The sequence below is a fragment of the Canis lupus genome, chromosome 8 (genome assembly GCF_011100685.1).
Source record: "Canis lupus familiaris isolate Mischka breed German Shepherd chromosome 8, alternate assembly UU_Cfam_GSD_1.0, whole genome shotgun sequence".
Classification (NCBI taxonomy): domain Eukaryota; kingdom Metazoa; phylum Chordata; class Mammalia; order Carnivora; family Canidae; genus Canis; species Canis lupus.
This window is the reverse complement of record NC_049229.1, coordinates 27,172,733-27,200,303: the sequence shown is the minus strand read 5'-3', so window position 1 is coordinate 27,200,303 and position 27,571 is coordinate 27,172,733. Positions and strand designations below refer to the sequence as shown.

Below are 27,571 nucleotides of genomic sequence, written 5' to 3'. Positions count from 1 at the left end.
TAATGATCTAAAGCTTCACGAAGGAGAAAAATCTTAATACTTAGAATAAATTTTCACATGTATGTCTTTTAACAGGGTTGAGTCAGCAATGCACAGGGATCAAGACAAAACTGACTTGAACATACACACCTTAACTGTGAGTTCAGGAAATTCCTACTCTGGTAGCCAAGGCAAAGGGTGGTGGTGGTAGGAGAACACCGAGAAAGCTCACTCATAATTTCATAAGAAGCAAAGAAAACCGTGTTACTGCAATAGTCACACTTACTAAAATTGGGGTTTGGTAATATCAGAAAATGGGACTGCTCTCTCTTAAATTCAGACAACTAAAGACAGACTTCCCTGTACCATCTCCCCACACTGACCACAAACCTTGGGTTATCTCAGTTGTAAACCTTGCCTAGTGGGAGTTAAGCTGGCCCTGTGACCAGAGAGGCAAGGAGAAATACAGTCTTTTGTTAAAAGTCAGCCCCAAACAACCAATTAAAATTTAAATTTATACCTATTGGTCTGAAAGATAGTTATAAAAGAGACCTCATTGAGACACAGAAGAGAATCAAGGAGCTCCAAACTCCTAGTGGATGTAAACTTTCCATATAACAACTTAAAGGTAATGAGCAAAATATTTACCCGCCAAGTAACAGTGGCCCACGATCTGCTCTGGTTCAGATAATAAAATGCCCTGAAAGGCTTTCGTTCCTAAGATGTTAGTGAGGCTAGCACTGTGGCTATAAGAAAAGGAGAGCCTAAGGCAGAAAAAGACGCCCCATCTGCCCACACTATCCGTCCTGAAGCAAGTGTGGAGCAGGAGAGCGGGCGGGGCCGCGATTTCTCCTGCATCACTGCGTTCTCCCTTCTCCGCCTGCGTGAGCGCCGCCCACCCACTCGCGGCGTGAACCCACTGGGCCGAGCCTCTCCTCCCCCCTCCCCTCGGCCTGGTGCTGAATCATGAGTCCAATATCTCCAAAAGGTATAACCAAAGAACAATGCCACCCTTAGGGCTGGCCTCAATGGGGTACCAGGTTGGGGTGGAGCCGCGGCTGGAAACCACAACTTTGCTTCCCTTCTTCCCAATTTCCCCAGCCAAGCCCCATATTAAAACAAGAACTGCAGCGCTGGGGGACTCGCAAGCGGACGCCCCTTCTCCTGGGTGACTCAGGTCCGCAACGCTCCCCTGCACCTCCCCCCCACCCCGCCCGCCCCCGGCCCGGCGCGATCTGCCTCATTGTTCCAGCACGCCGCCCGCTCAGGAGCCCGCGCCCCGCCTGGCGGAAGGGCTCAGAGCTCCCCGAAAAGGGGATGGTGGTTAGGAATCCTCACTCCCTCGCCCCTCACCCCTCTCGGCTGGGTAACAACAGCCCCTGCCTACTCCCATCGCCTTCCAGCCTACGGATCGCTAAAGCGGAACCAACGAGTCCCCCGAGGCGCCTGGCGGGTGCTGTCCAAATGCTGCGAGGAGGAGGACTGGGGGTGGGAGGGTGGGGGAGAAGCAGGGGGCTCCGGCCTTCGCCAAGCCGCAGCCCTGCCCCACAACGCGATTCCGGCTACACCGGTACCACTCAGCCATGCTTTCTCCGGCCCTACGGGGAGCTGCTCGGTTGTGGCCCGTCTCCCAGCCCTGGACTCTGGCGCCGATCAGCCCTTGGCCCTCTTGTCCCCCTTGTCCCCAGAAGCAGAAAGCGTCCCCGTGCAGGCTGCAGAAGTCACCATATGCTACTCACCCCAACTGTTTCTGTCCCTGCGGTTCTTGGCCATGGTGGTCTGGGGACTGGTGGCGGTGAGGCGCTGTCACTGCGCTGGCTCTTCTCCCTGGCCGCAGGTTACTGGCAGTGGGAGGCTCTGTGCCCGCGCTGGGCGCAGCTCGCTGAGACTCTGAGGATGTTGCTGTGGCGCTGGTGAGAAGGAGTGGGGAGGAGAAGGGAGGAGAAAGCGGATGAACCAAGCTCAGCATCACAAGCCTGAGTTCACACAAATACCGGCGTCACACCCTCCCTACCTCAGCCCACCCGCATAGCATGAAGACAGGGACAGAGGATGTACTGCAACATTTTCAATGGAAAACACACATACAAACAAAAAGCAGCACCCCCCTCAAACACACTCTCAAAGAATTTAACAGCATTAGCCAGTCACAGAACTACACAAACCAATATACTGCATTATTCAGGATGTTCAAATACCCGTTTTCTAGCATAGTTACACATTAGTGCCAATATGCAAGCAACATTTAAAATATGCAGGCAACATTTATAAAAACGTTAAAATAATCTGCATTTACCTACCAGGCATTATACCCCTCCCCCCCACCCATTTTAAAAGCAAGGTCATGTTGGTAAAGAGGGTTTTGGGCATTTTTGTACCTGTATACCAAACAGGCCTGACTTTTAAAATTAGGACAGCAAAATTTAGATCAAGATCAAGATAAATGAAAGCTGGAGATCCATCATAATATGTAACTAACCCAACATATAGTGGGCAAAATTACTCACTAGATTTGCAAAGAAAAACTCTGAAGTTATATTGCCAAATACATATATATTTTTTAAAGATTTACTTTATTTATTCATGAAAGACACAAAGAGAGGCAGAGACACAGGCAGAGGGAGAAGCAGGCTCCATGCAGGGAGCCTGATGTGGGACTTGATCCCTGGGTCCCGGGGATCACGCCCTGAGCCAAAGACAGACACTGAAACCGCTGAGGCACCCAGGTATCCCTATATTGCCAAATATTTTAAGTAAAATCATATTACATAGTCTGAGTGAGCCTTGGCAGACACAAAGGTTGCAGTTTTGAATAGAAAGCAAAATGCAATAAACACTTTAAAAAAAATTCTCAATCTCTCTAGAAACAGTCCTTTCATGCTATTTGACTCTCAAGATACAATTATCCGTCCCATTCTTCACACAGTTTTCTCCTGCATTTGGTTGTTGCCCACACTCTACAGATCAGTTTTGCCTACAAGATTACTACCGTCTCTTAATTACCAGATCTTTGGTCTCTGCTTATTCTTCATCATAAGCAACTCCTCATTCTACGTTCACTCAATATAACTTGCTATCATGGCTTCAGACAAGATCTCCATCCTGATAATTCCCCAATCTATTCTTCTAGTCTTAAGCTTTCTTTCTTCTTTCTTTCTTTCTTTCGTTCTTTCTTTCTTTCTTTCTTTCTTTCTTTCTTTCTTTCTTTTTTTGAAAGAATTTTTTTAAAGATTTTATTTATTTATTCATGAGAGACACAGAGAAAGAGAGGCAGAGACATAGGCAGAGGGAGAAGCAGGCTCCATACAGGGAGCCTGATGTGGGACTCCAACCAAGAACTCCAGGATCACGCCCTGAGCTGAAGGCAGGCAGTCAACTGCTGAACCACCTATGCATCCCTAGTCTTAAGCTTTCTTAAAGAGAGAAAATCACCATACCAGAACCAAATTTATAACTGTCTGAGGTCATCTTCACTTTTCTTTTCTTTTAAGATTTTACTTATTTATTCATGAGAGAGACACACAGAGAGAGAGAGAGAGAGAGAGAGAGAGAGAGAAGGAGAGGCAGAGACACAAGGCAGAGTGAGAAGCAGGCTCCATGCAGGGAGCCCAATGTGGGACTCTATCCGGGGTCTCCAGGATCACACCCTGGGCTGAAGGCTGCACTAAATCACTGAGCCACCGGGGCTGCCCCACTTTGTTTTTCTACTGACACTTCAAAATCAACATATCAAAACCCAAACTACTTCACCACCACTGCCAAATCTTATACATTCCATATTTTGGTTAATGGTTCTAGTGACCTCAGAGCTGTGAACACTGTAAACCAAGTTTACATTATAGTTTTAAAGGGGACTATGTTCAATAGAGATACATTCCCTAAACACTAATGAAACAACATAGGAAGATAGGAATTATCTCAATCCTGTACCTACAAACCAAATTCATAGACTAAAAGAAGTGTGTTCTGCTTTTCTTATATATCTTATTTATAATTCTCAGCTCACATTCCAGTCTGATAATCCCTTTCAGTGAATCTCATTTAAAAAATTATAGTACACTCACTCACACAGACACACACACACACACACAGTTGTATAATTCAATACACATCCTTTTTTTTCCTATATGTGGGCCTTTACAATATATATTTTTAACTGAAAAAGAAATTTATTTTTTTAAAAAACCTCTTTGTAATTAATAGGTAATCGTAGGATAATACTTGAGACTGTGTGACTATCTTGGCTAAGAACTTCACTCAATGGTTTTTAGAATCCATCGATACCCTTCCCTGAATCAAGTTTATATTAGTGATTTTTAAATCATGATTTTAAAATAATTATATAATTTCTTTTACATTTACAGTTAGCAGCTGGCATTCCCTTTCCCATCTTTGTTGAGAACCACTATGGATTTATGAAATCTAAAGCAAAAAAATTTTATTGTGTTATTTACCCTCATTATTCTTTCTAGTTCTCAAATTGCCCTAAATTTCACCAATGGGAATCCCTTCAAGGTAACATCTATGTCCTCTTAACGTCTGTTTATTTGTCTTTGATCACTTCCTTATTTTTTGGCATAAGAAAATGCTTCAAGTTTCCCTTGTATTTTTCCCTGCCTCAGGACTAGAATTAGCCAACTTCTCCAAGAAATTCTGCCTACTTGTAATGAGAAAAAAAAAAAAATTCAGAAACCAAGATCTGGTGCTAGTTGTGCTCATTCTTAGCAGAAATTTCACTGTTTCTAGACTCTGACAGTAGACATTGTTAGAAAAATTTATTTTAGGGAGCACCTGGGTGGCTCAGTCAATTAATCATCTGACTCCTGTTTTCAGCTCAGGTCATGATCTCAGGATCATATAATCGAGCCCCGAGTTGGGTTCTATGCTGGGTGTGGAGCCTGTTTAATAGTCTCTCCCCTTCTGTCCCTCTTCATCTCTTAAACAAATAATAAAAAAAAGAACGTATTTATTTTTTAAAACAATGAGTTTAATCTAGTCCAAATACATAGGAACCATATGAAATACATATGAAAATACATATATACAGGGTTATTTATTACAGCATCTTATGAAATTGCAAAATACTGGAAACAACTTAGATACCTGTATCTGAGAGTGGTTGAATATGTCTATACAATGAACACCTCACAGCTATAAAAAAGAATAAAGAAGATTTCTTTGAACGGATACAGACTCATTTCCAGAATACTATCAAATGGAAGGGGGAACAGTGAAAATACTTTACCTATCCTTAAAAGAAAGAAAAGGATATGAAAGAACAAAGATATCTGCTCATCCACACAAAAGAAATACAAGAAGAATAAGTTAGAAACTAGTGAGATCAGTTACCTATAGGATGGATGAGAATAGAGTGAAAGTAATGGGAGAATGGGAACAGGGTAGTAGAGATGAGGAAGACTGATACTTTCTTAGATGTAACCTTTTTATATAGCTGTTTCTGAGAGCCATGGTAATGTTTCACTTTCTCCAAAATAAATAAATAATTGAAACCAACCAAGATATGGGGGTAGAGGGAGGCCTCAAAATGGAATTACAAACAGTAAATAATAAAATTTTTTAAGTGAACTGAATTATATTACAGGTAAATAACATAACTAGGTGTAGGAAGAATTAATCTGAGAAATTAATTTCAGAATTAATCTGAAAAACTTTAGAAAACAGTATTTTGACTATGTGCTATAATACTAGAGACACAAATTGTATACAAGTATCATACTCCAGTTTACTTAAAAAAATTATTTTGAGTATAGTTGATATACAATGTTACATTAATTTCAGGTATACAAGATACTTCATATTTTTTCCTCCCAAGTCATACATGGGCTAGCAATTCTGAAATTATTTTATATATGCACTAGGATTGAACAAATATATGGTACATAAGCAGAACCAGATTTCTTGCTTTTTAAGATGAAGTTATAATAAAGAAAGGGGTAAGGATAGAATGAATACTGTGGTGTTGAGTTGGAATCTGAAGTATTAGTATGATAGAGTAAAAATACAAATAACTCAATTTTTAAAAATGGGCAGAGGATCTATTAAATAGACATTTCTCCACAGAAGACGTACAAATGGCCAAAAACACATGAAAAGATGATTAATATCCTAGTCACTAGGGAAATGCAAATCAAAACCACAAAGAGAGGCACCTGGGTGGCACAGTTGACTCCTGATACCAGTTCAAGCTTCTCTCAGAGTCATGTGTTCAAACCCCACATTGGGCTCCACACTGGGAGTGGAGCCTACTTAAAAAAAAAAAAAAAAAAAAAAAAAACTCACAATGAAATGCTACTTCTTAACTACTAGGATGAAAAAGACAATAATGAGAGTAGGTGAGGATGTGGAGAACTTGGCACACCCATACACTGCTGGTGAGAATATAAAATGGTGCAGTTACTTTGGAAAGCAGTCTGGCAGCTTTTCTTTCTTTCTTTTTTAAAGATTTTATTTATTTATTCATGGATACAGAGAGAGGGGCAGAGACACAGACAGAGGGAGAAGCAGGCTCCATGCAGGGAGCCCGATGTGGGACTCGATCCTGGGTCTCCAGGATCACACCCCGGGCTGCAGGCGGCGCCAAACCACTGCACCACCGGGGCTGCCCAGTCTGGCAGCTTTTCAAAAAGTTAAACATAGTGTTATCATATGGCCCAGAAATTCCACTCATATATACTCAAATGAAATGAAACCATATGCTATGTGAAAACTTGTACAGGAAGACTCATGATTCACAGGAGCCAAAAGGTAGAAATAACCTAAATGCCAAATAACTGATGAATGGATAAATAAAACATTGTATATCTAAATAATGGAATATTATTTGGCCATAAAAAGTAATGAAGTACTGGTATATGCTACACCATGGATCTTGAAAACATTATGCTAACTGAAAGAAGTCAATCATAAAGACCACATATTGTATGACTCCATTTATATGAAATGTACAGAATTAGCATATTTATAAAGACAGGAAGTAGATCACTGGTCACCTATGGCAGGAGGGTGGAAGAGGGGTTAAGGAAAAAGTGGAGAGTGATTGCTAGTGAGTACAGGTTTCTTTTTGGGGTGTTTAAATTTTTTTTAAATGTTTGAAGTCAATTCTGTACAACTCTGTGGATATACTAAGAATGACTGAGTTACACAATTTAAATTGGTGAATTATATGGCATGGTATATATTACTAGGCTGCTTTTAAAAAATTAAAGTCAAGTTTATTTTAAATCAGAAAAAAAGAAGAAAAGGTATTTGTACATTAGTACTCTAGCTCTCCTTTCATCCTGACTTCTCTGGGATGTTACTCCATATTTTGTTCCTTCCCTCCTATATCCTCAATGATTTTTTTCCCATCAGTTCCTTCACCATGCTCATTTCTCCCCATCATAAAAAAAGGCTCTCTTCATTCTGTCATTTGCATCAACATGGATGGACTTAGAGTGCATAATGCTAAGCGAAGTAAGTCCAACAGAGAAAGATAAATACCATATGATTTCATTCATATGTGGAATTTAAGAAAAACAAATGAACAAAAAAGACAAAAAAACAGAATCAAATACAGAGAAACTGGTGGTTGCCAGAGAGGAGGTGACTGGCGGATGCGTGAAATAAAGGGGATCAAGAGCATACTCACTGAGCACTGAGGAATGCCTAGGCCTATTTAATATTGTACACTTAAAACTAATATAACTGTGTTAATTATACTTCAATAAAAAAAGAAAAAATAATAAAATAAAATGTAACCTCCTTAAGAATGAAAAGGGCTCTCTCAATCACAAGTTTCTCAGTAGTTGATGCTACAACTCATTCCTTCCCTGTATAACTAGCAAGCTTGGAAAAGTATATCAGTTAAAATGCTTTGGGCTGTAACTCAAAATAGCTTAATCCAAATGGACATTTACTGTCACATAATTTTTTTGAAGACAGGTTTGTTCTGTGGTGATTAATTCAGCAGCTTAACATCATTAACAATATTAGTTAGGACATGGATTTGGCTGCTGTAAAAAATTACAATGGCTTAAGACAGATATTCATTTCTCTCTCCTGATATAATCTGAACATAAACCCTCCAGGGCTAATATGGTAGCTTTGAAATATCAAAGAACCTAATATTGGACTTCCATTGTATAAGCCAAGATTGTTACTTGGGCATTTGCATCCTCATTCAGCCAAATAGAAAGAAAGGAAAGAAGGGCATATTTCCATTCTAAAAATATAACCCAAAAGCGGCACATATCATCTCTAGTCAAATACCATTGACAGTACATGTCTCACTTATTTGATAAATATATTATGTATATGTGTATCTAACTAAAATGTAAAAGACCTAATACTAAAGAAAGAAGGGAGGACATCTGGCTGGCTCAGTTGGAAGAATATGTGACTCTTGATCTCAGGGTCATTGAGCCCCATGATGGATGTAGAGATTACTGAAATAAATATTTTTTTTTAAATGAAGGGAAATGGATTTTGGAGAATAACAGCAGGCTTTGGCCACAAGGACCAAGTTTGCACTTCACTACCTTTAGCATGTGGACTTATTTTGTAATGTGGGCTCCTATCAGGGTTCCAAAATGGCATCTGCCATTCTAGTCATCAGCACAGTTAGCCATGCCTAGAAACAGAAAAAGGCATGTCTGTGCCTTATGTACCTTGATAAATACAAGGAAAACCCTCCAGAAGCACTCCCATAGACTTTACCTAGACTTTACCTGTTATTGTCTAGAATTGTCTATCATAAACCATCCTTGTAGTAAGAGAAATGAGGCTAGGCCAATTGAGATTTCTCCCCTAGCATTGGGGAGGGTCTCTGTCTCATCTGATAGACATAGCCACTCAAAAAAGGTCAATAAAACTGTGGTCCTGATAATAAGGAAACAGGGAGAGAAGATAGTTTTTGAGCACAAGGCCTAAGGTGATAATCACAGCTTTCCTTTTTTCCCCATCCTTCAGTGGTATCTCCTCTGATAGGATGACCCAAAACTTACTTCCATAGGTCCAAGTCCTTAGTGGCCTTATCTTTACTGGGTTGCTGCAGCTTCCCATCGTTCAGTAATATTAGACACGTGAATACCAAGAGGTATCTTAGTGCACATGTAGGGTCTCAGACATAGTCCTTCTTGTTTTCTTTGTAGGGCAACAACCAATTTCCCTTAATAGTGAGGACCAATCACTCCAATCGGTACAATGATCCCCTAACTGTTGCCTCAATGGCTAAAAGGCCTCTTATAGGTCAGCTGACAGTTTCAGTTTCCTATTTAATGAAATTGTGACTGTGTTACTGGGGAGTATCTGCCCCTTGGGCCTTAAGATCCACTAAGCCCAATGTTTTAAAGACAAAATTATAAAGTTGTAGAGACAAAAATTCTTCAGGTGAGTTGTTAGGAATAGTAGAAGAGCTACCACTCTATCCCTTGGTTCCTAAGCTCACACATTCTGAATGTAGGGTAGATGGCAACATACAATGGCTACAGAGTTAAGTCCTATCTCATATCCTCACTGGGTTATCTCCTTGCCAGCACCACAACTGATTCTTCAGCAAACCTTTCTTCCATTCCCTCAAACTAGCTTCTTCTAAGTGATGAATTTCATGTAAGATTAGTTAATTCCATGGTCATGATTTCATTGTTATATTTTCTTCAAAGTAAAAGGAGTTTCTCACTTAAACTTAATGTTATAATACATGATGAAATAAGGCATTCTGTAAACCCATGGATTGTGGTACTAGCAAAAAAAAAAAAAAAACCCCAAAAACAAAAAACAAAACAAAACTTTCCAGGCAGGGAAGGTAAACCTGTATCTGGAATCTGTATCTATTTCCATGAGAATGAATCCCTTTTCTTTGCATAATGGAAGGGATCTAGTATAATAAATTGCCACCAGGTGGTTGACTGGTCTGTCTAGGAAATACTACCATAATGGGGCCCCTGCAATGGCCTCTGCTATAAGCAAGTTAAACACTCCCTAGGGGTAGTAATATTATCCCTGGCAAATGGAAGTCCATGCTATTGAATCCACATTTGGACTTCATTCTTTTGTACATGGGCCCACTGAATTAGCACCAGAGTGATCAAGTAGAGGCTGACAACCATAGAATAGATCATCTTGTAGACCTAATTATTGGAATGAATGCCCTCTTGTGGGCAGTTATGTGGTTCACAGATATTTTCACATTCTGGGTCCATTTTGGGAATCCATCTGTATTATCTCTCCCATTATTTCCTTTTCTCAGATATTCTTCTTTCCAAGTTACTGGCCCACCTACTAGCCACTTTACATAAATATAGATCTAAACTTCAGGCCATGTATATAGATCTATACCTCCTTCCTAACAAAGAGGACAACCAGATGTTCTATTCAATATTATGCCCATGGGGAGAACTTCTCTTCAACCCTATTTTTCAAGGCCACCTCATTAAGGGTAGTGCCATAATTCAGAGGCTATATGCTTCCAGTTGGTGTTAGTATATCATGCAGACCATTAATAAACGAGGCCCAAGCTTTTCCTTCCTCTGCTATATGACCATGAGAAAAAGTTCAAAAAAGGCGGGGGGGGGGGGTGGTGGCAAAGAAGTAGGGATGGGTACAAAGGAAGTCTGTCCATGCCTTCCATATCTGCTCAGGTCACCCCAGTATACACCTTTCCATTTGATAATGAAATTATGCTGCCCATGTTCAATTAATGATTCAGTAAATTAGATAACACCCAGTTCCTAAAGAGCAGTTCACAAAACATAGTCACTCAGTATCCCCCAGTCAGGTGTTTAGTTTTTGCCAAGGCCTGGTTACAAACCAAGAGTTACCTTTCAAATGGAGAATAGTTGTCAGGAGATGAGGGCACATTCTTGTACCAAAACCCTATCAGTGCAGCTTGTGCCAATAACCTGGACCATCTGTAGGACATTCTGTTTTTCCAAGTCTTATGAAAAACTGGCTGCCATATGATTTACATGGTAAATGGGTCAGAGAGCAGCACGTGCAATATGGTGGCTCCAAAATCCAAACAGTCTAACCAAGCACTGTGTATTGTTCTTTGAGGTGGATGTAGAACACAGTAATTCCACTGATTTTTAGAAATTTCACTATTGCACAGGTCTCTGAACTAGGTTTATTTCTCATCCTCTGATAAAAGGGTCTTTTTAAGGTATCCTTGGGCAGTTGCTATTTCCTGTTTACTTATCCAGTTTGCACTATGTCATCAAGGTAATAGACTAACAGGATGTTCTACTAGATATCAAGAAAACAAAGGTCCCTCTGGAATTACAGCATATTATAACTGAAGTGTTTACATGGGTCTGAGGTTAAGATAATGACAGTGCTATCCAAGTCATGTGAAGGCAAACTGCTTCTGATTATTTCTTTTAAAGGGAACTGAAATCTACATTCTAAGTGTCAATTCAATAGCTATATTCTAGGTGCCAAGGGCTGTGTTGATTTGCTCTAGTAAAGACTCCACATGTAGAAATACAACTGTGAGGCTTCTCCCTCAATTCAGGTACTCTAGACTTGTGAACTGGTTACAGTTTAAGAATTGGGTGATATGTATTGAATCACCATCACAGTGACCTGAGTTCAATTTCTCATCAGACCTGAAATTTTTCTGCTTACATATGTCAAGTAGCACTTAGGTAGACTATTGGTTTAATTAATTGACATTGATGATCATACACCATCGAAGATCCTTGCAAACACCCTTGATTATCACTTCCTCCTGAGGGTTATCATGGTAATTGCGCTGAACATGCCTTTGACAGTTAAGTCCCACCTGGACTCTACCAGGATCTCAAATATTCCCACTGAAATCATGGATCCTGATTTCGTTGTGGCGTCTCCATTATCATTTCCAACCAATTAGGACAGCCACCAAATAATTTTTCAAGGACATCTGTAGCCCTTTATCTCAATGCTTTGATAAAGGCAGATATTATAGGCCCTTATAGGGATGGTATGGATAGAGCATTACTAAGCCAGATGCATATAAAAGGGCAAGTTCAACATTCCCATCTCCGTGAATCTTCAGATTCCTTCCTCTACAGTATGTCTTGGAAGTTCTTGCATCTCAGCATAGAGACTACCAACTTCAAATAGCCAATTCAGAAAGACTACCACTGCTCAAGTCAACCTGAATCACAGGTATTTGGCAAGACCCTGTAATTCCAGCAGTGCAAAAGTTTTCTTCTCCAAGAACAGGTCTTGTCCTTTTCCATCAGGGCTATGCTAAAATCTCTCTGCTTTTTAAAGTTTTTATTTAAATTCCAGTTAGTTAACATACAGTGTCATATTAGTTTCAGGTGTACAGTATAGTGATTCAACACTTCCATACATCACCTGGTGCTCATCACAAGTGCACTTCTTAATGTCTATCACTTATCTGAAACATTACTCTTGTTCAAAGTTCTCAGTGTCATTTATATCTACCCAAATGCCCCCATCCTTGTTGCAGGATCCCAGTACTTCTATACCAGAGCTCTTACTTTGGCATAACAGATCTAGGTCTCACATTTAAATACTATTGCAACTCAAGAGCCTTTACTATTCAGCTATGGGCTTGATTCTCAGCCATTATTTCCCCTTCAGCTACATGAGAAATAGGTTTCTTTGAAGCTGTCAAAGAAGCTTTTGGATTTTCTACTCATGCCTTCAGTTTGGAACTCAGGCCATTTGTCTTTTTTTTTTTTCCCCCAAGTATTCTCTCAGAGGCAATCAGAGCAAGTGACAGCATGATTTTAGTGATCATCACTACCAAAGCAGCTAAGTGCTAGATATTGGCCTTCCATTGCTGCGCCCTCCATCTCCTGTCACTATTGATGGTTATTTCAGTAATTGTGACACCCTTGTTTCATTTTCCATGGCAAGAAGTTTATATAGGTAGTCACCAGATTATGTGAGTAATACCATCCCACAAAGCAAGGGTTTCTTTCCTGAGGTTTCTTCTAATACCTGTAACTATTAATCACGGTTCTGGCAAGAAAGATACAGCACAAAGAGAGAATCTAATGAAAGGACTATTTTTAAAAATGAGAACAGGGTTTAAGGAACTAATAAGGGATAGTGAAACACCCTGAGACTAGAAACAGTGGAATGCCGTTATTATACTCATCTTAAAGGGGCAAGGAAAAAAAGAGCTAGTTAGAACACTGTAAGAGTGGTAGAGGTATAGGATAGGGCCACAGTGAGGCATTGTGGTCTCTTCTGACCATTAGGGCTTCTTGAAACATTAGTTTATATGAGGTGTAAGCAAACTTTAAGCATCCCTTCTGAATGTTATACTTATTATACTGTGAGGAAATCAAGGAACAACGCAAGATTATTTATAACTTACATTTTTTCTTAGTTACTGAATTTGCAGACGGGATCAAGTTGTGAGCCAAATACAGGAACCCTGCTACCAATCCTGATAAAAACCTAAAATCCATCCTGGGAATCAAGGTTAATTTTAACATATCAGATGATCATTTCAAGCTGGATAAAAAAAGGAATATGCAACTGTTCTTTTTTTATTTTTTAAGTTTTTGTTTTTATAATTTAAAACGATTTTAAGTAATCTCTACACCCAATGTAGGCTCAAACCTACAACCCTGAGATCAAGAGTCACACGCTCCACTGATCTAGCCAACCAGGTACCCCCAACACTTCTTTTTTAAAACTCCCCTCATACTGACTTGATACTGATTCTGAATGAGATACATGGTCTACTGCTGTCCAGAACAAAATAGAGCTCTTCTATTCTTCAAAAACATGATTCTTCCCTCAATAGACGACTCTAATTAGTAACAGAAAGAATAGCTGAACTATTTGAAAATCTAAATCATAACTGTGGCAGAAGATGTCTTCCAAAATTTAATTATATCTAACAAATCCATGGAGCAATAAACTCAATCACACAGTGTTACATTTTGCAACTAGTTTATGCCAGAAGGTTCATCAGGAGATTATACAGGTTAAGCCTACATGTTCCATACACAAAACTTAATGTCCTCATGCTCTGTTCTGTCACACTTGAGTTTTGATAAGGCTTTCTATCTTGGATAATTAGTTGCAAACCTTACCTAGGTAGAAGTTAAAAATTTTATGTTCCCAGTTTTTTTTTTTTTTTTTATTCAGCCTTGGCTGAAGAAACCAGGAGCCACAGATTACAATTAGCATTTTACTAAAGAACTGTGACAGAATGGAAAAACACTACAAAACACAGAGCAAACCATTACAGGTTGTTATGTAGATGAGAGTAAAACCTGGAAGATATTTTACATGTCAGATATTATGAAGACACAAAGAATATATGATAATGAGGCAGAGATAAAGGGCTTATCAAGTTATACGTATTCTTATTCCATACTTTGTTATAACATTCAGCAGTTTGTAAGAAACTGCTAGCTACAATTTTAAAATTATTATTATTACATTATATTATTGAAAGCTCTGTGCTTAATTGTTTAGAATGTAAAATTAAATTTATGTGCCAAATGTTTATTTTATGGATATTAAACTTGAATTTCTCTACCAACCATGTAATATTTAACTCACCAGCTATGATTTCACTGATCTTGTTTAAATGAACTCAACCAGTATTTTTAAAAAATATTTTTAAATAAGATTCTTTTGGAGTTAGAATAAAACAAATGTTTTCCTCTTTGCATCAATGGCAGTACAAGTAATGATTATAGCAGACATATTTTTAAATCACCATGTAAAATTTCAACTTTTTCCATGCTATCCGCCTCTGAATTGATAGTCAAAGCATATGGATCTGCCATTGCTGGCAACATAAAAATATCTGCACTCCAGAGTCTTGTTGAAGCCTATGACCTCAAACTTTTTATTACTCAATTCGTATCAAACATTGTGCTTCAAGAATAACATGCTTGAAGGATTATCAGACACTTACCCTTGTTTCAAATTGGGAGTTCAGCGTTTCCACTTTATGAAGGCTCATGAGGTAAAATTCTCTAAAGTCTTCGTAGTAGGACAAGATGTGCCTCTCTTGATCAACTGCTTCACTGTGATCTCAAAAACACTATAAAACCCCGCTGCTTTGGCAAATTTGCTGCATTGCTCTAGTATCCTCTTTTCCCTCTCTTTAACATCATACCTATTTCTTCATTTACCTATTTTTATCTTGTGTAATAGTATGTATTTTCTGTATGCTGCCTCAAATTCTCTGGAATAATGCAAGTATAAATACGTAAGAATAAACTCCAGACTAGAAAAAGGATCAATGCTCATAGGGTCAAAGGAAGAAAAAAAAGAATTTATGACTGTAAACAAGTACTAGGATACCAATAGAACATTTGAAAAGATTTTGAGTCATTGAAGCCAAAAGTATGTGCCCACCAAAACAAGTGCCAAGAAGCTTTGAAAGAAGGAACTGTTCTTCAACAATTTTTTCAATGCAGCAAACACATAGGCTTTGTCCATAGAGCATGTAAGTCTGAGCTTACTTATGTTCGCTAAATAAGTGCCTTTTGTGCAGGGAGCACAAGAAAATACATATATTCCTCGTCCTGTTAAGGTGTAAATTTAATTTCTACATTATACAATTAATTACAATGATCACCAACAAGGAGTATATCGCCCAAGAACGGAATTGAATTGGATGCTCAAACTCACAAGCCAACATCCGCAACTTGCTCTTTCCTGATTTTTCAGTTACTAAACGCATTGGCTGAGCATTATCTGGCTTTTCTGTTCGAAACCTCTACTGAAATATCTTTTATGTATTTCTACTGAAATACATAAATCTGGCAACTTTATTTCTACCTTCAGAACGAACAGGACTGGAACTGAAATTGCAAAACAGCTTGTGAAACATCAGCCCAATGACTTCCTCGAACTCCTGTTTCCATACTCTGTGCACTGTGAAGTAGTTTATGACCTCTTATATGGATTAACCCTCTCTATAATTCTGTAAGACGCCTTATAAACACTTTTTTTTGGGGGGGGGGTGTGCCAGATACAAAACCTTAACCCCAAAAGCAGCAGATAACGACCCTGAGATATCGCCAAATATGATGTGCTGCCCCAGATCACCTACTGAGGAGGTGGTAGAGCCAGAAGCAGGTTGTGGTCTCTGCTTTTGTTTTTATCTTCTGCAGAACTCCGGATCCCATGCAAGGCGCAGTCCCGCCATGAGGCATAGCGTGTATCGCCAACAGGGATAAAGGCCACTGAGGCTTCCTGGGAATTCAGGCTTTCGGAAATGTCGTGGAAAAACTCAGGAGAAGACAGGTTGTGCAGGTAGGTGTGTAGTGCAGCCTCAAACTGGTACCACCGGGAATGATTTGCAAAACAGGAAGGTGCAGTGGTAGGGTGTGCCGCGGCGCGGCCAGGCCGGCACTCCCGCGACCTCCTTCCCCGGCCCCCGCGGCCAGGTGACTTCTGGCCCAGTGCCCTCAGCCTACCTACCTTTTCCGTGTTGGCCTGGAGAGGCTGCCCTCGCGCCCACCCTTCCCCCCTCTACCCGTCACCCTCCAAATTTACCTGGCGAATCTGGGGGGGCGGTTTAGCGGAGGCCGGTAGGCTCGCGAAGGCCCGCCCGGGGTGGGGGTGGGGGTGGGGGTGGGGGGCGTCCGTCACCTCAGCGGGGAGCGCAGCCTGGGCGGAGGAAGGACGCGCCCCGGCCGGGGGGGGGCGCGGTGGCCTGGCGGCCGGGAGGCTGTCGTGTCCCGACCAGGCCTCAGGGCGGCACTCTGGTCCCGCGGCCGGCGCGCTCGGGCGGGCCGCTGGGCGCCGACCCACGCTGGCCGGGAACGTTTCACCCGGTGACGCAGCCCCGGGTGGGGGACGTGGTGCGGCGGCGGCGGCGGCGGCGGCGGCGGCGGCGGCGGCGGCGGCGGCGGCGACGGCGGTACGCGCCTCCGCCGCCTGCGAGCGGACGTGCGGGGCGGCGGCGGCGGCGGCGCAGGGTCCGCAGCGGCAGCGGGCGCCGGGTCGCGGGTCGCGGGACGCGGGACGCGGGCGCCGGCGTGGAAGTAGGTCCCTGGCTCCGCGCTCAACAAAGAGCGGGGCCGCCCCCCTCGGGTACCGAGCCGGCCCCAGGCCCCGGCGGGCGGGGAGGCCGGCGGGCTGTTCGCGGACGGCCGGGAGGGGGAAGGGCCGCGCCCGGGACGGGACTAGGGGGCGCCGGGGACCCTTCCAGGCCCGCTCGTCCGCGCTCCCCGGCGGGGCGGAAGGGAAGGGGCCGGGCCGCCCGGGGTTGCAGCCTCTGCTCGTCCCTCGTGCAGGCGGAGCTGCGGGCAGAGGCTCCATGTTGGGAAGCGGCGCCGCTCATCCTCGTTAGCGGGACTCGGGGCGCCGGGGGCAGAGCCGGCGGGGGCCGGGCCCTGAGCGAAGATGGAGGCCCCGCTGCGGCCTGCCGCGGACATCCTGAGGCGGAACCCGCAGCAGGACTACGAGCTCGTCCAGAGGGTCGGCAGTGGCACCTACGGGGACGTCTACAAGGTGAGTCGGGCCGGGCCGGGCCGGGCCGCGCCGCGCCGCTTTCCCGGCCGAGTGTGAGGCGTGGGGAGGATGCTTTTATTGTCGCATCGTGGGGATGAAGCGGCCAGGCTTCCTTTTTACTCCGCTCAGAGCACCTTATTTTCATTCCTTGCTCTGATCGCTGCCAACACGCAGAACTAACCAGACCTTTGCAAAACCACTGTTGTACTTCTGTGTGTGCTAGGAAGGCTTCTTACGTTTGTTTGTGGTATCGAGGGGGAGTTCGAGTCTGCTTCTAGGAGTTGCACTTGAGGACGTGCCAGTCTCAGCAAGGAAAAATGCTGCATCAAAGACAGTAGGTGAGAAAGAATATTGACACGAGGCGTTTGCGTTTAAAGAAAAAAAAAAACTCTTACCTGGTTGAGCTTGAGTTTTAAAAGTCATAATGAAACCAGATCTGTCAGTTTTCACTGTAAACGGTCTAATACCAATCAAAATGATGTGTGCATAAACATTATCCTATGTAGGATTCTGCTTTTCCTGGCAGATGTTTCATCATTTGTATTTGGTGGTTTGTTTGGGTTTTTTTTCCCCCTACTTTAGCAGTTCCTCTCTCAGGGATTTAGAACATTCCATGACCGGAGAGGGGATAAGAGCTGTTGTCTTTTTAATTGTGTTCCCTGGCATTATTTGCGACAAATGAGAGGGTGAGGTACTGTTAATTTAATATTAAAGAAGAATTATAGAGAAGCAAACAATTCCATAAATCCACTGGGTTCTTGAAGGATTAAAAGGAAAGAGATCGCTTCAGATTGGTTTATGCTTTTTGTTTTTTCTATTTCAAGAGAAGCATTAATGTAACTCATATGGATATATTAAGGGAAATTTCCTTTGATTTTTGCAACAGCTTTCCTCATTAGATTTAATATATATATCTCATTATTCCAAGCAACGCTCCTGCATGTATAGCTTAAATGGTCTTCTGTCATATGGGTAATTTACCGTAGACTCTTCTGGGGTATGTCATTTTATTGCACAGATGGTAGAATGTAAAGAAAACATTGCCTTTCAGCTCCTTTTTTGCTTTTATTGTTCTATTAGTAATAATGATTCGAAGTAGTACATGACAATTCTAGCACTGTGTCATTTTACTGAGATGGACTGTGATGGGTAGGCTTTTTATTCATTAAAAGGACATTTGAGTCTTCTATGCTAGGCACTGTTACAGGAATGGGGTTTTGAACTGTGAGGAAAGTCCCAATTCTTGCCCTGTTGTGAATACCTTTGAATTCAAAGTGGATAAAAATAACAGAATCCTCTTTATGTAGAATTAGAGGTAATTAACTCTGCATTGTTTAGCCATGGATTAGCCCTTTTGTGGAATGCTCTTTAAAAAATTGAAATTCTTATTTTGTCTTCTCATTCCTACTTTTTAGTCATTTTCATCTTATGAGTCACTATGTATTAGATCAGTGCAATTCAGTTCATGTTAATGAAATAGTCTAAATTCCAGTTCTTACATATTTTTTCTTCCTACTACAAGAAAATTTAACATGTTTTCTTCACAAAAATTTCAAGATCACCTTTATTATTATTATTATTATAAATATAATGACTACAGCAATTCTCTGTAACAGGATTTATTCTTGCCAGGAAAAGCAAAGGGGGTACCTCCCTGCCTCATCTCTCTTCCGCATCTCTTAAAGAGAGGATCAATGACTGAATATTTATCATACATCATCTTCACCGCCCCTCCCCCCCATCTCCTTACTCACCACATTCATGCTTCCTCGCACTTACATATGTATACTGATTCCACTCCTGGCTAGTCTCTGATTCCTAAACATCCTCAATATCCTGGTTCCTTATCTTTTGTTTTCCTTTGTTCTAATTACCTGGAATCACCTCCCACCCCCCTTTCAAATGTTACCTCTCTTACCTGTCCTTGAAAACCTTCCTCACAAGCTCCTCCAGGAAGCCCCAGCTGTTCCTCTTATCTCTCCCTCTTCATCTATTACTCTTTACCATCTTCATTCTGTTCTAGCCACACTGGTCTGTTTTCTCTTCCTTAAACATAAGAAGCATCTTCCTACCTTTGGGTCTTTGTTCTTGCATTTTCCTCTGCTCAGAATGTTTTTGCTCAGACAGCCATGACTTGCTCCCTTCCCTTCTTTCTTTTACACTACATCTTTTTTTACTAATGTATTTTTTCTTTGCACTTAATCACCACATAACATAATCTTTATTTTTTTCTTGTTTATTATCTGTTTCAATCCACTAACATACTCCATGAGGACAGGAGTTTTTATCTGTTTTCACTCCTCCCACAGTACCTGGAATTATACCTGCCACAGAGTAAGTGCTTCTAAAAATTCGATAAATGAACGAATGAATAACTCTCAGTAATTCTGTCACCTAGTTGTCTTTTGACGTCACAACACTCAGCACTTAAGACTCTGTGTCTGTCTATAAAGTCTATTAAGATATCCAGCTATATATTTTTAGTACAAATTTTAATTATTTGAGTTCTTTAGGAAAAATATTTCTGGAAAACTATTTCATAGCATATCCATTTGCAGCTCTCTAAACCTTACAGAATTGTGTCAGTTTGTATTTATTCCTTTTTATATACCTAAAAATATGTAACAATCAGAATGTAGTGCTGAAGTTTTGAAACTCAGAGCAGTTAGAGTAATTTTGCTATCACTGTGTTTCTGATGAGCTGAAAATCCTTGGAAGCTTTAGAAGTATTTTCAGTCAGTGATACAAACTAGTAAAATAATAATAGTGAAGAATAATGAAGGTAAATTAGTTACATTCTAGTCAGGTATTATCTACTTTTCTAAATAAATGTTACAACTACAGCAACTATCTGGAGCAGGATTTTATTCTTGCAAGGAAAAGCAAGTATCTTATGAAGCAGGAGCTTTAAAAAACCAGCTTTGAGACTCTTTGTAACTTTTATATATGCTCTTCAAAAACATAGATTCCCCTCTCAATCTCCTGTCTTCCCTGAGAATCTCCAGTGGGGGAGAGCTTAATTTTAAGCTGCATATTCCCTGGTTGAACGTGTAAGAATTCTTTTAGATATATAGAGCAGGAAATGGTAGAGGGGAAAGAAACACAAAAGAGAAAAGAAATGTGGAAGTTGGATGACGGATTAAATTTCAGCTGAGCAAATTTTATTTGTGTTAATGTTAATATTTAAATCTGCCAACCGAAGAAGAAGTCTAGAGATTGAGAGTTTTCACTACCTTTGGTCCACAGAAGAACTAGACATGTCAGGTAATCTAGACAGTTATTGTATACGATATAGTTCGTAATTGTCCCAAGTCATTGGGGTGGTCTTTATAAAAATATTTGTATCAAAATTGTCCCCAACCTCCATTCAAGAGAAGATCTAGGAATTATTTTTTTAAGATTTTATTTATTTATTCATGAGAGACAGAGAGAGGGGCAGAGACATAGGCAGAGGGAGAAGCAGGCTCCCTGCAAGGAGCCTGATGCAGGACTCAATCCCAGAACCCCAGGATCCTGGCCTTTGCCAAAGGCAGATGCTCAATCACTGAACCACCCAGGCATCCCTAGGAATTTTTTAAACCTTTTGTGGGATATAAATTCAGAGAGGGCAAACCCATGTATTTTTTTCTAACTTGCATGCTTTTTCTGATTGATTACGTAGTATGACATGTTTAACTACAAGAAAGAAGGACTAGATGGCTCTTGTTCATCATTGTATGATAGCAGACAGATGCTCAAAAAGTATTTGTCAAATGATAATAGTTATAGAAAATTACCCAGACATAACACTGTTAATAATTCAGTATAGTTTATTTCAGATTTTTTTCCTAATGTTTTTAAACTGATACATTTCTAAGGATCACAATGTAGATCTTTTTTCTACTCAATTGGAACAGTTAGCATTTTTCTCTGGTCATTAAATATTCTTTGAAAATACCATTTTTAAAGGATCTGTTGAACAAACACTCATTTAATGAATGATTCTATTCATATTTGTTGTTTTCAATGAGAAAACTTTTTTGTGATCATAAATAATGTATACTTTGCAATGGAATATTACTCAGCCATTAGAAATGACAAATACCCACCATTTGCTTCAACGTGGATGGAACTGGATGGTATTATGCTGAGTGAAATAAGTCAATCAGAGAAGGACAAACATTATATGTTCTCATTCACTTGGGGAATATAAATAATAGTGAAAGATAATAGAAGGGAAGGGAGAAGAAATGGGTAGGAAATATCAGAAAGGGAGACAGAACATAAAGACTCCTAACTCTGGGAAACGAACTAGGGGTGGTGGAAGGGGAAGGAGGGTGGGGGGTGGGGGTGAATGGGTGATGGGCACTGAGGTGGGCACTTGATGGGATGAGCACTGGGTGTTATTCTGTATGTTGGCAAATTGAACAGCAATAAAAAATAAATTTATTATTAAAAAATAATAAATAAAAATAAATAAATAAATAATGTATACTTTGTATAGAAATCTTTGTTATGTATTATGTAGTTTATCACTTCCATAGGTTCTTCTGGGTGCTGGGTGAACTGGGGTGAATCCCCTTTTTTTTTTTTTTTTTAAGATTTTATTTATTTATTCATGATAGTCACACAGAGAGAGAGGCAGAGACATAGGCAGAGGGAGAAGCAGGCTCCATGCAGGGAGCCCGATGTGGGATTCGATCCCGGGTCTCCAGGATTGCGCCCTGGGCCAAAGGCAGGCGCCAAACCGCTGCGCCACCCAGGGATCCTGTGAATCCCTTTTTTATATACACCCTCCTTATCTCTCCCTTAAGCCAGAAGTCACAATTCTAAAATAACTTAAGGCATTTTGAAGCATATCCTAGGATCCCATCGTATAGATTCATTTATTCTGGATATACTTATTCAGTGCCAAGTGGATGTTAGGGGATGTGGATGGAGACACAAGAAAGTATACTATCAACAGAGGACATATAATTTAGTCAGGAAAACAGACATGTAAACAGTTATAATATTGAAAGTGCTGTTGTAGAAGTGAAGTCAAAGAAATACATAATTCTGTCTTTACTGGGAATAGGGGAAGGGAAGAGAAGAGAAAGAATTATAATGTGAACCAGGGAGGATTAATAGAGGAGGAGGCATTGACTGGATTGTAAAATAATATGGGGTAATTTTCAGGTGGACAAGATGGGAAAAATATTTCAGGCTATGGGAATAGTGGGTGCAAACACCTGACATCTTGAGAAACTATGATGAATTTTGAGGGATCTGCATTTGTAGATTTGGTGTGACCAAATATGGCAGAGATGTCATAGATGGAGAATACAGGCAATTTTCTGGCAGAAAAGGATAAGATAATGGATCTATATATCATGTCAAAGAATTTGGACTTCTATAAACTGAAGAAACACTAAAGAAGGGAATCTCTCATGGTGTAGAGGCTGGATTAGGTAAAGTTGCTAGAAGTGTAAAGACAAGTGATTGAATAATCCAAATGAGAGTTTGTGCAAGCCTAAATTTAGGCACTGGAACTGGAGATAAAAGGAAGAGATGGATTTGAATCCTATTTAGAAGATGATAAAAATGGGGTGCTTGGGTGACTCACTCAGTTAAGCATCTGGCTTCAGCTCAGGTCATGATCCCAGGACCCTGGGATTGAGCCTGACGTCCTGCTGTTTCTCTCAAATAAATAATAAAATGATAAAAAAAAAAAGATGGTCAAAATTACCTGGTGATTAATGGGGGGAAACAAGTAATCAATAGCACTTAAAATTCTGACTTGGGTGGTGATACTGCTGCTATCAACAAAACTAGGAAATACTAAATATGTGGGTCTGGATCTTGTGTCTGGTTTTTAACATATGGCATTACATTGGTGGGTGTATCTAATAGGTGGTAGGAAATGTAGCTCTAGGCTTGAGAGATGAACTGGGGATAAAGATTTTAAGAGGTTATTTTTATCATCTCCTGCATCCATTCTTGCTCCCTTCTGCTCTGACTACAATTAGGAAAATATATTGATCTTCAAAAATTATAAATCTGAAGTTTTGTGTCATTCCTCTTTTATTCTCCATGTCCAAGGAATAAAGCCTTAGAATAATACACATTTTAAGGCCTTGCCTATCTTGACATTCTAACCATACTGAACTTTATTTAGTTCCTTATATGTACTCTACTCTCTGTCCTTCAGGTTTTTGTAGGTACTATTTCCTTTTCTTAGAATTCTCTTCCTCTTCTTTCTCAACTGTCTATCTTCTACTCTTTGGTTTTGGTGTTTGTTTTTTTAAGATCTGTTTATTTGAGAGAGAGAGCATACAAGCAGGGGAGGGGCAAAGAGGGAGGGAGAGAGAGAATCTTAAGCAGAATCCCCACTGAGTGCAGAGCCTGAAGAGGGGCTCAATCTCACCACCCTGAGATCATGACCTGAGCCGAAATCAAGTTGGCTCCTTAATTCAGCCACGCACACACCTGTGGGTTTGGTTTTAAACATTGCATTTTCAAGGAGGGCTTTTCTGTCCCTTAAATAAGGTCATATCTTTGTGCTGTATGATTTCTTACCCTAATACTCCTCATTTTCATAGATCATTGTTGCTGTCAGTCGTCATGCTGTATTCAAACTGCATGAGAACAGGGACCTTGTGTTTACCATTCAATTGGCTAGCCTAGCATAGTGCCTACCAGATAGTATGTGCTCAGTGAATATGTTTTGAAGGAGTGAGCAACATGACAGTCATACAAATAAGGAATCAAAAGGGTTCATTAGGAGCAAAAGATTCAACATCAGTAACCTCAGGGAAATGCAAATCAAAACCGAATAAAGTTTTACCTTACACACCGGTCAGAATGGCTGGTATCAAAAAGACCAAAAATACCAAGCATTGGCAAGGATGTAGAAAAAAAAGGAATCTTCTCACACTGTTGGTGAGAATGTAAATTGATTCAGCCACTGTATAAAAGAGTATGGAGGTTGCTCAAAAAATTAAAAATAGAAATGCCATATAATCGAGTAATTCCACTACTGGGTATTTACCCAAAGAAAACAAAAACACTAATTCAAAAAAATTATATGCATCCCTCTGTTTATTGCAGCATATACAGTAACCAGGATATGGAAGTATCCCAAGGGTCCATCAGTAGATGGATGGATAAAGAAGATGTGGTATAGATTTACACAATGGAATATTATGCAGCCATAAAAAGAATGAAATCTTGCCATTTGCAATGACATGGATGGACCTAGAGGGTATTATGCTAAGTGAAATAAATCAGAGAAAGACAAATACCATATGACCTCACTTATATGTGGAATCTGAAAAACAAAACAAATGAACGAACAAACAAAAAAAGCAGAAACAGAGCCACAAATCCCCAGAACAACTGGTGGTTGACAGCAGGGAGGGGTTAGGGGTAGGGGGTTGGGCAAAATGAATAAAGGGAAGTGGAAGGTACAGGCTTCTAGTTATGGAATGAATAAGTCGTAGTTATGAAAGGTAGAGCATGGGGAATATAGTCAGTGGTATTGTAATAGTGTTGCATGGTGACAGATAGTAGCTATACTTGTGAGCATGGCATAAAGTATGGAGTTGTTGTTCAGGTTGTATACCTGAAACTGATGTAACACTGTATAGCAGCTATACTTGAATTAAAAATAAAATGAATTTTTTAAAAGCAAAATTATTGAGGTGTAAATATAAATGGTAAGTAAAGAAGTAGAGGGAATGTAGACTCCTCCTTGAAGAATGTAGCTATGAAAGGAAAAAGAAATGAGACAGACATTTCTTCTACTGTTTCTTTTTCCCCATTGAGACTGATCACAGTTTTTCAGTTATTATTCTTCAGGATTGTTTTATCACCCAAGTGACCAAGAGTGTTGCTGAATTTTGAGAAGGAATTCAACAGGGAATGAAAACAAGACAAAGGATTTGAGAGGAATTGAAAATTTAGAAAGATAAAAGGCAAAAACTTAGGATGAGATTGTTAGGAATGTCGGGAATACTTTTAAAGCTTCCTTCCCTCCCTTTCTTCTACCCTCCCTCCTTTTTTCTCTCCCTCTTCCTTTCTAAAGTAGAGCCTCTATTGATTTCCAGCCCCAGTTGGTTCCCTACAAGTATGGTTATGATGAGGCACATTGATAAATGGGGAGCTGGGGTGGGGGACCAAGTGATGACAGGTTTGAAAGGGGTATTTAACATTCAACCAATATTTAGAGAGGACCTCTTCTGTGCCAGACACTATACTGGGGCCTTGGGATACATAGGTGAACAAAGTAGACAAAAATTCTTGCTCTCATGGAACTTATATTCTAGTAGGGAAGAGGGACAATAGACATAGTAAGTTGTGTATGTATGTGTTAGAAGGTGATTGAAGATATGGAAAGAAGGAAACGTTGAACAGGTTAAGGGGGATCAGGATTGCCAGGATGGGAGGGGGAGCAGGTTGGGCAATTATATGAGGATCATCAGGGTACGTCTCATTGAGAAGGTTAGATTTGAGCCGATATTTGAAGCAAATGAAGGACTTAGCTATGTGGCTGTCTCTGTAATCAGAAGTCTTAAATATCTCTTGATCTTACTGAATCACCTGACCCTATTACTACAGCTAAATTGTAAACTTTAAGGTCTGGAATTAGAACTCAGACATAGTCATTGCCATTGCCATCATCCCATCTTATTGGCTGGTACAAGAGTACATACAGATCATTGTGATTTTAATTAAATTAAGTTCAGCTGTTGAATGTGTTGCCCATTCCAATACCATTTTTTTAAGCATAATTTTGTAAATAAATATGTAGCTGCCTCTACTATGTGTCTCTCTACCAACATTCTCTAATATTTAAATACTAATAAATAGGCGTGCCAATGACCCCAAATATGAAGGTGATAGAAAATGGATGTATATGCTGTTTATTATTTCTCTGACATTTGATATCAAAGCATCACCTACTTTCTTTCTCTCTTTTTTGATAGTAATACCATTTATCTGAATATACTGTCCTTCCTGTGCCCTGGTAGGCTGGCATAAAAGATTATTGGGTTTTCATGTTAGGGTGAGGGAGAGTGAATAACTTGCAAAAATAAATTAACAGCAAAAAATAAGGACCGTGTTTCAAAAATCTTAGTTAAATTACATGTTTTATTAAGCTAGTGGGTATCTTATTAAAAGTTATTTATTAGATGTTATGTTAAGCATTATGTAAGGTTACTATGAAAATAAAGTGTGCTATTACAATGAAGTGTACTGTTACAGATGTTTACTATTTTATAAATCATCTGGTTAAATCTTATTTAGTGTTTGTTTTTCTTACTGTGCAGAAGTTGCCTGTTTTATGACTGCCTAAAAAAAGAACATGATTCTGATGTTAGATATGAAGCTCTGGACCATGTCTGAAGACAAATTATTTAAAAACTCTTTTTCTATCTTCATAGAAATGTTGTGAAAACTATAAAAGAAGTCCTTAAAATACTTTCATCTTGGTGAAGATAGACATAAAACAGTGCCATCACTGGTGCAGTTGTATAAATCCTAGTTCCAGAATTGACTTGTGGATATAGCCTTCAGTTTAGGTTTATAATACATTTAAGTGTTTTTGTTAGTTTGTATTACATTTATCATTTTAACTATAACCATCATTTCCAGTGTTTCTGATAAAAACAAATGGGTTAGATTGTGAATTGACTTAGATTTCTTATTCTGCTTTTGCTTTCAAAATTTGTTTCACTTCTTAACTTTAAATTGTGGTTTCAGACCAAATATACAGGAAGAGAAATATGAAGTTTATTAACAAGTGATAAGTTGCATTTTCAGAGCTTTGTTGAGAACTAGTCCAAGTTCTATTAATTGGAGCAGGCACTTCCACTTGGCCGTACTGGACTGTTTGTACGTTTGAGTGTTATTAGAAGGCTGTTTCTCTTCAGTTATGTGAAGTACTATTTAAAAATGTTACTGTGAGGGGCAAGATGAAATTAGGTCGAATGTATCTCTATTTCTGTTAAATGTCATCTCCCACTGAGATTTTGAGAAGATGAATTGGGAAGCCAGGCAGATAGCCTGACCTATCCTTGGAGGGGTTTGAGCTCATGAATCATACTGGCCTCCACCTTCCAACATTTTTACGAAAATAAAGTCCGATTAAAATGACTAAAAGTGACTAATGTTTGTTTAG

The 27,571-nt window shown here is 40.0% G+C and overlaps 2 protein-coding genes across 8 annotated transcripts in view; one reads left to right on the top strand and one right to left on the bottom strand.

Moving 5' to 3' along the window:
- ATL1 (atlastin GTPase 1) overlaps positions 1–16,543 on the bottom strand; it is a 101,093-nt gene extending 84,550 nt beyond the window's left edge. For 2 of the 5 annotated variants that reach the window (XM_038544675.1, XM_038544676.1), the window contains exons 1-2: positions 16,471–16,543; positions 1,719–1,889 (exon numbers count right to left, since the gene is read on the bottom strand). In XM_038544675.1, coding sequence (XP_038400603.1) covers positions 1,719–1,752 — 34 coding nt within the window. In that variant the 5' untranslated portion in view covers positions 1,753–1,889; positions 16,471–16,543. The other 3 variants (XM_038544673.1, XM_038544672.1, XM_038544674.1) reach the window with 3 other exon arrangements.
- The window catches only part of MAP4K5 (mitogen-activated protein kinase kinase kinase kinase 5), a 109,314-nt gene continuing 97,841 nt past the window's right edge, over positions 16,099–27,571 (top strand). For 2 of the 3 annotated variants that reach the window (XM_038544671.1, XM_038544669.1), the window contains exons 1-2: positions 16,901–16,961; positions 17,214–17,430. In XM_038544671.1, the coding sequence (XP_038400599.1) occupies positions 17,323–17,430 (108 nt within the window). In that variant the 5' untranslated portion in view covers positions 16,901–16,961; positions 17,214–17,322. Of the gene's footprint in view, positions 16,228–16,900; positions 16,962–17,213; positions 17,431–27,571 lie in introns of those variants that run through there. The other variant, XM_038544670.1, reaches the window with a different exon arrangement.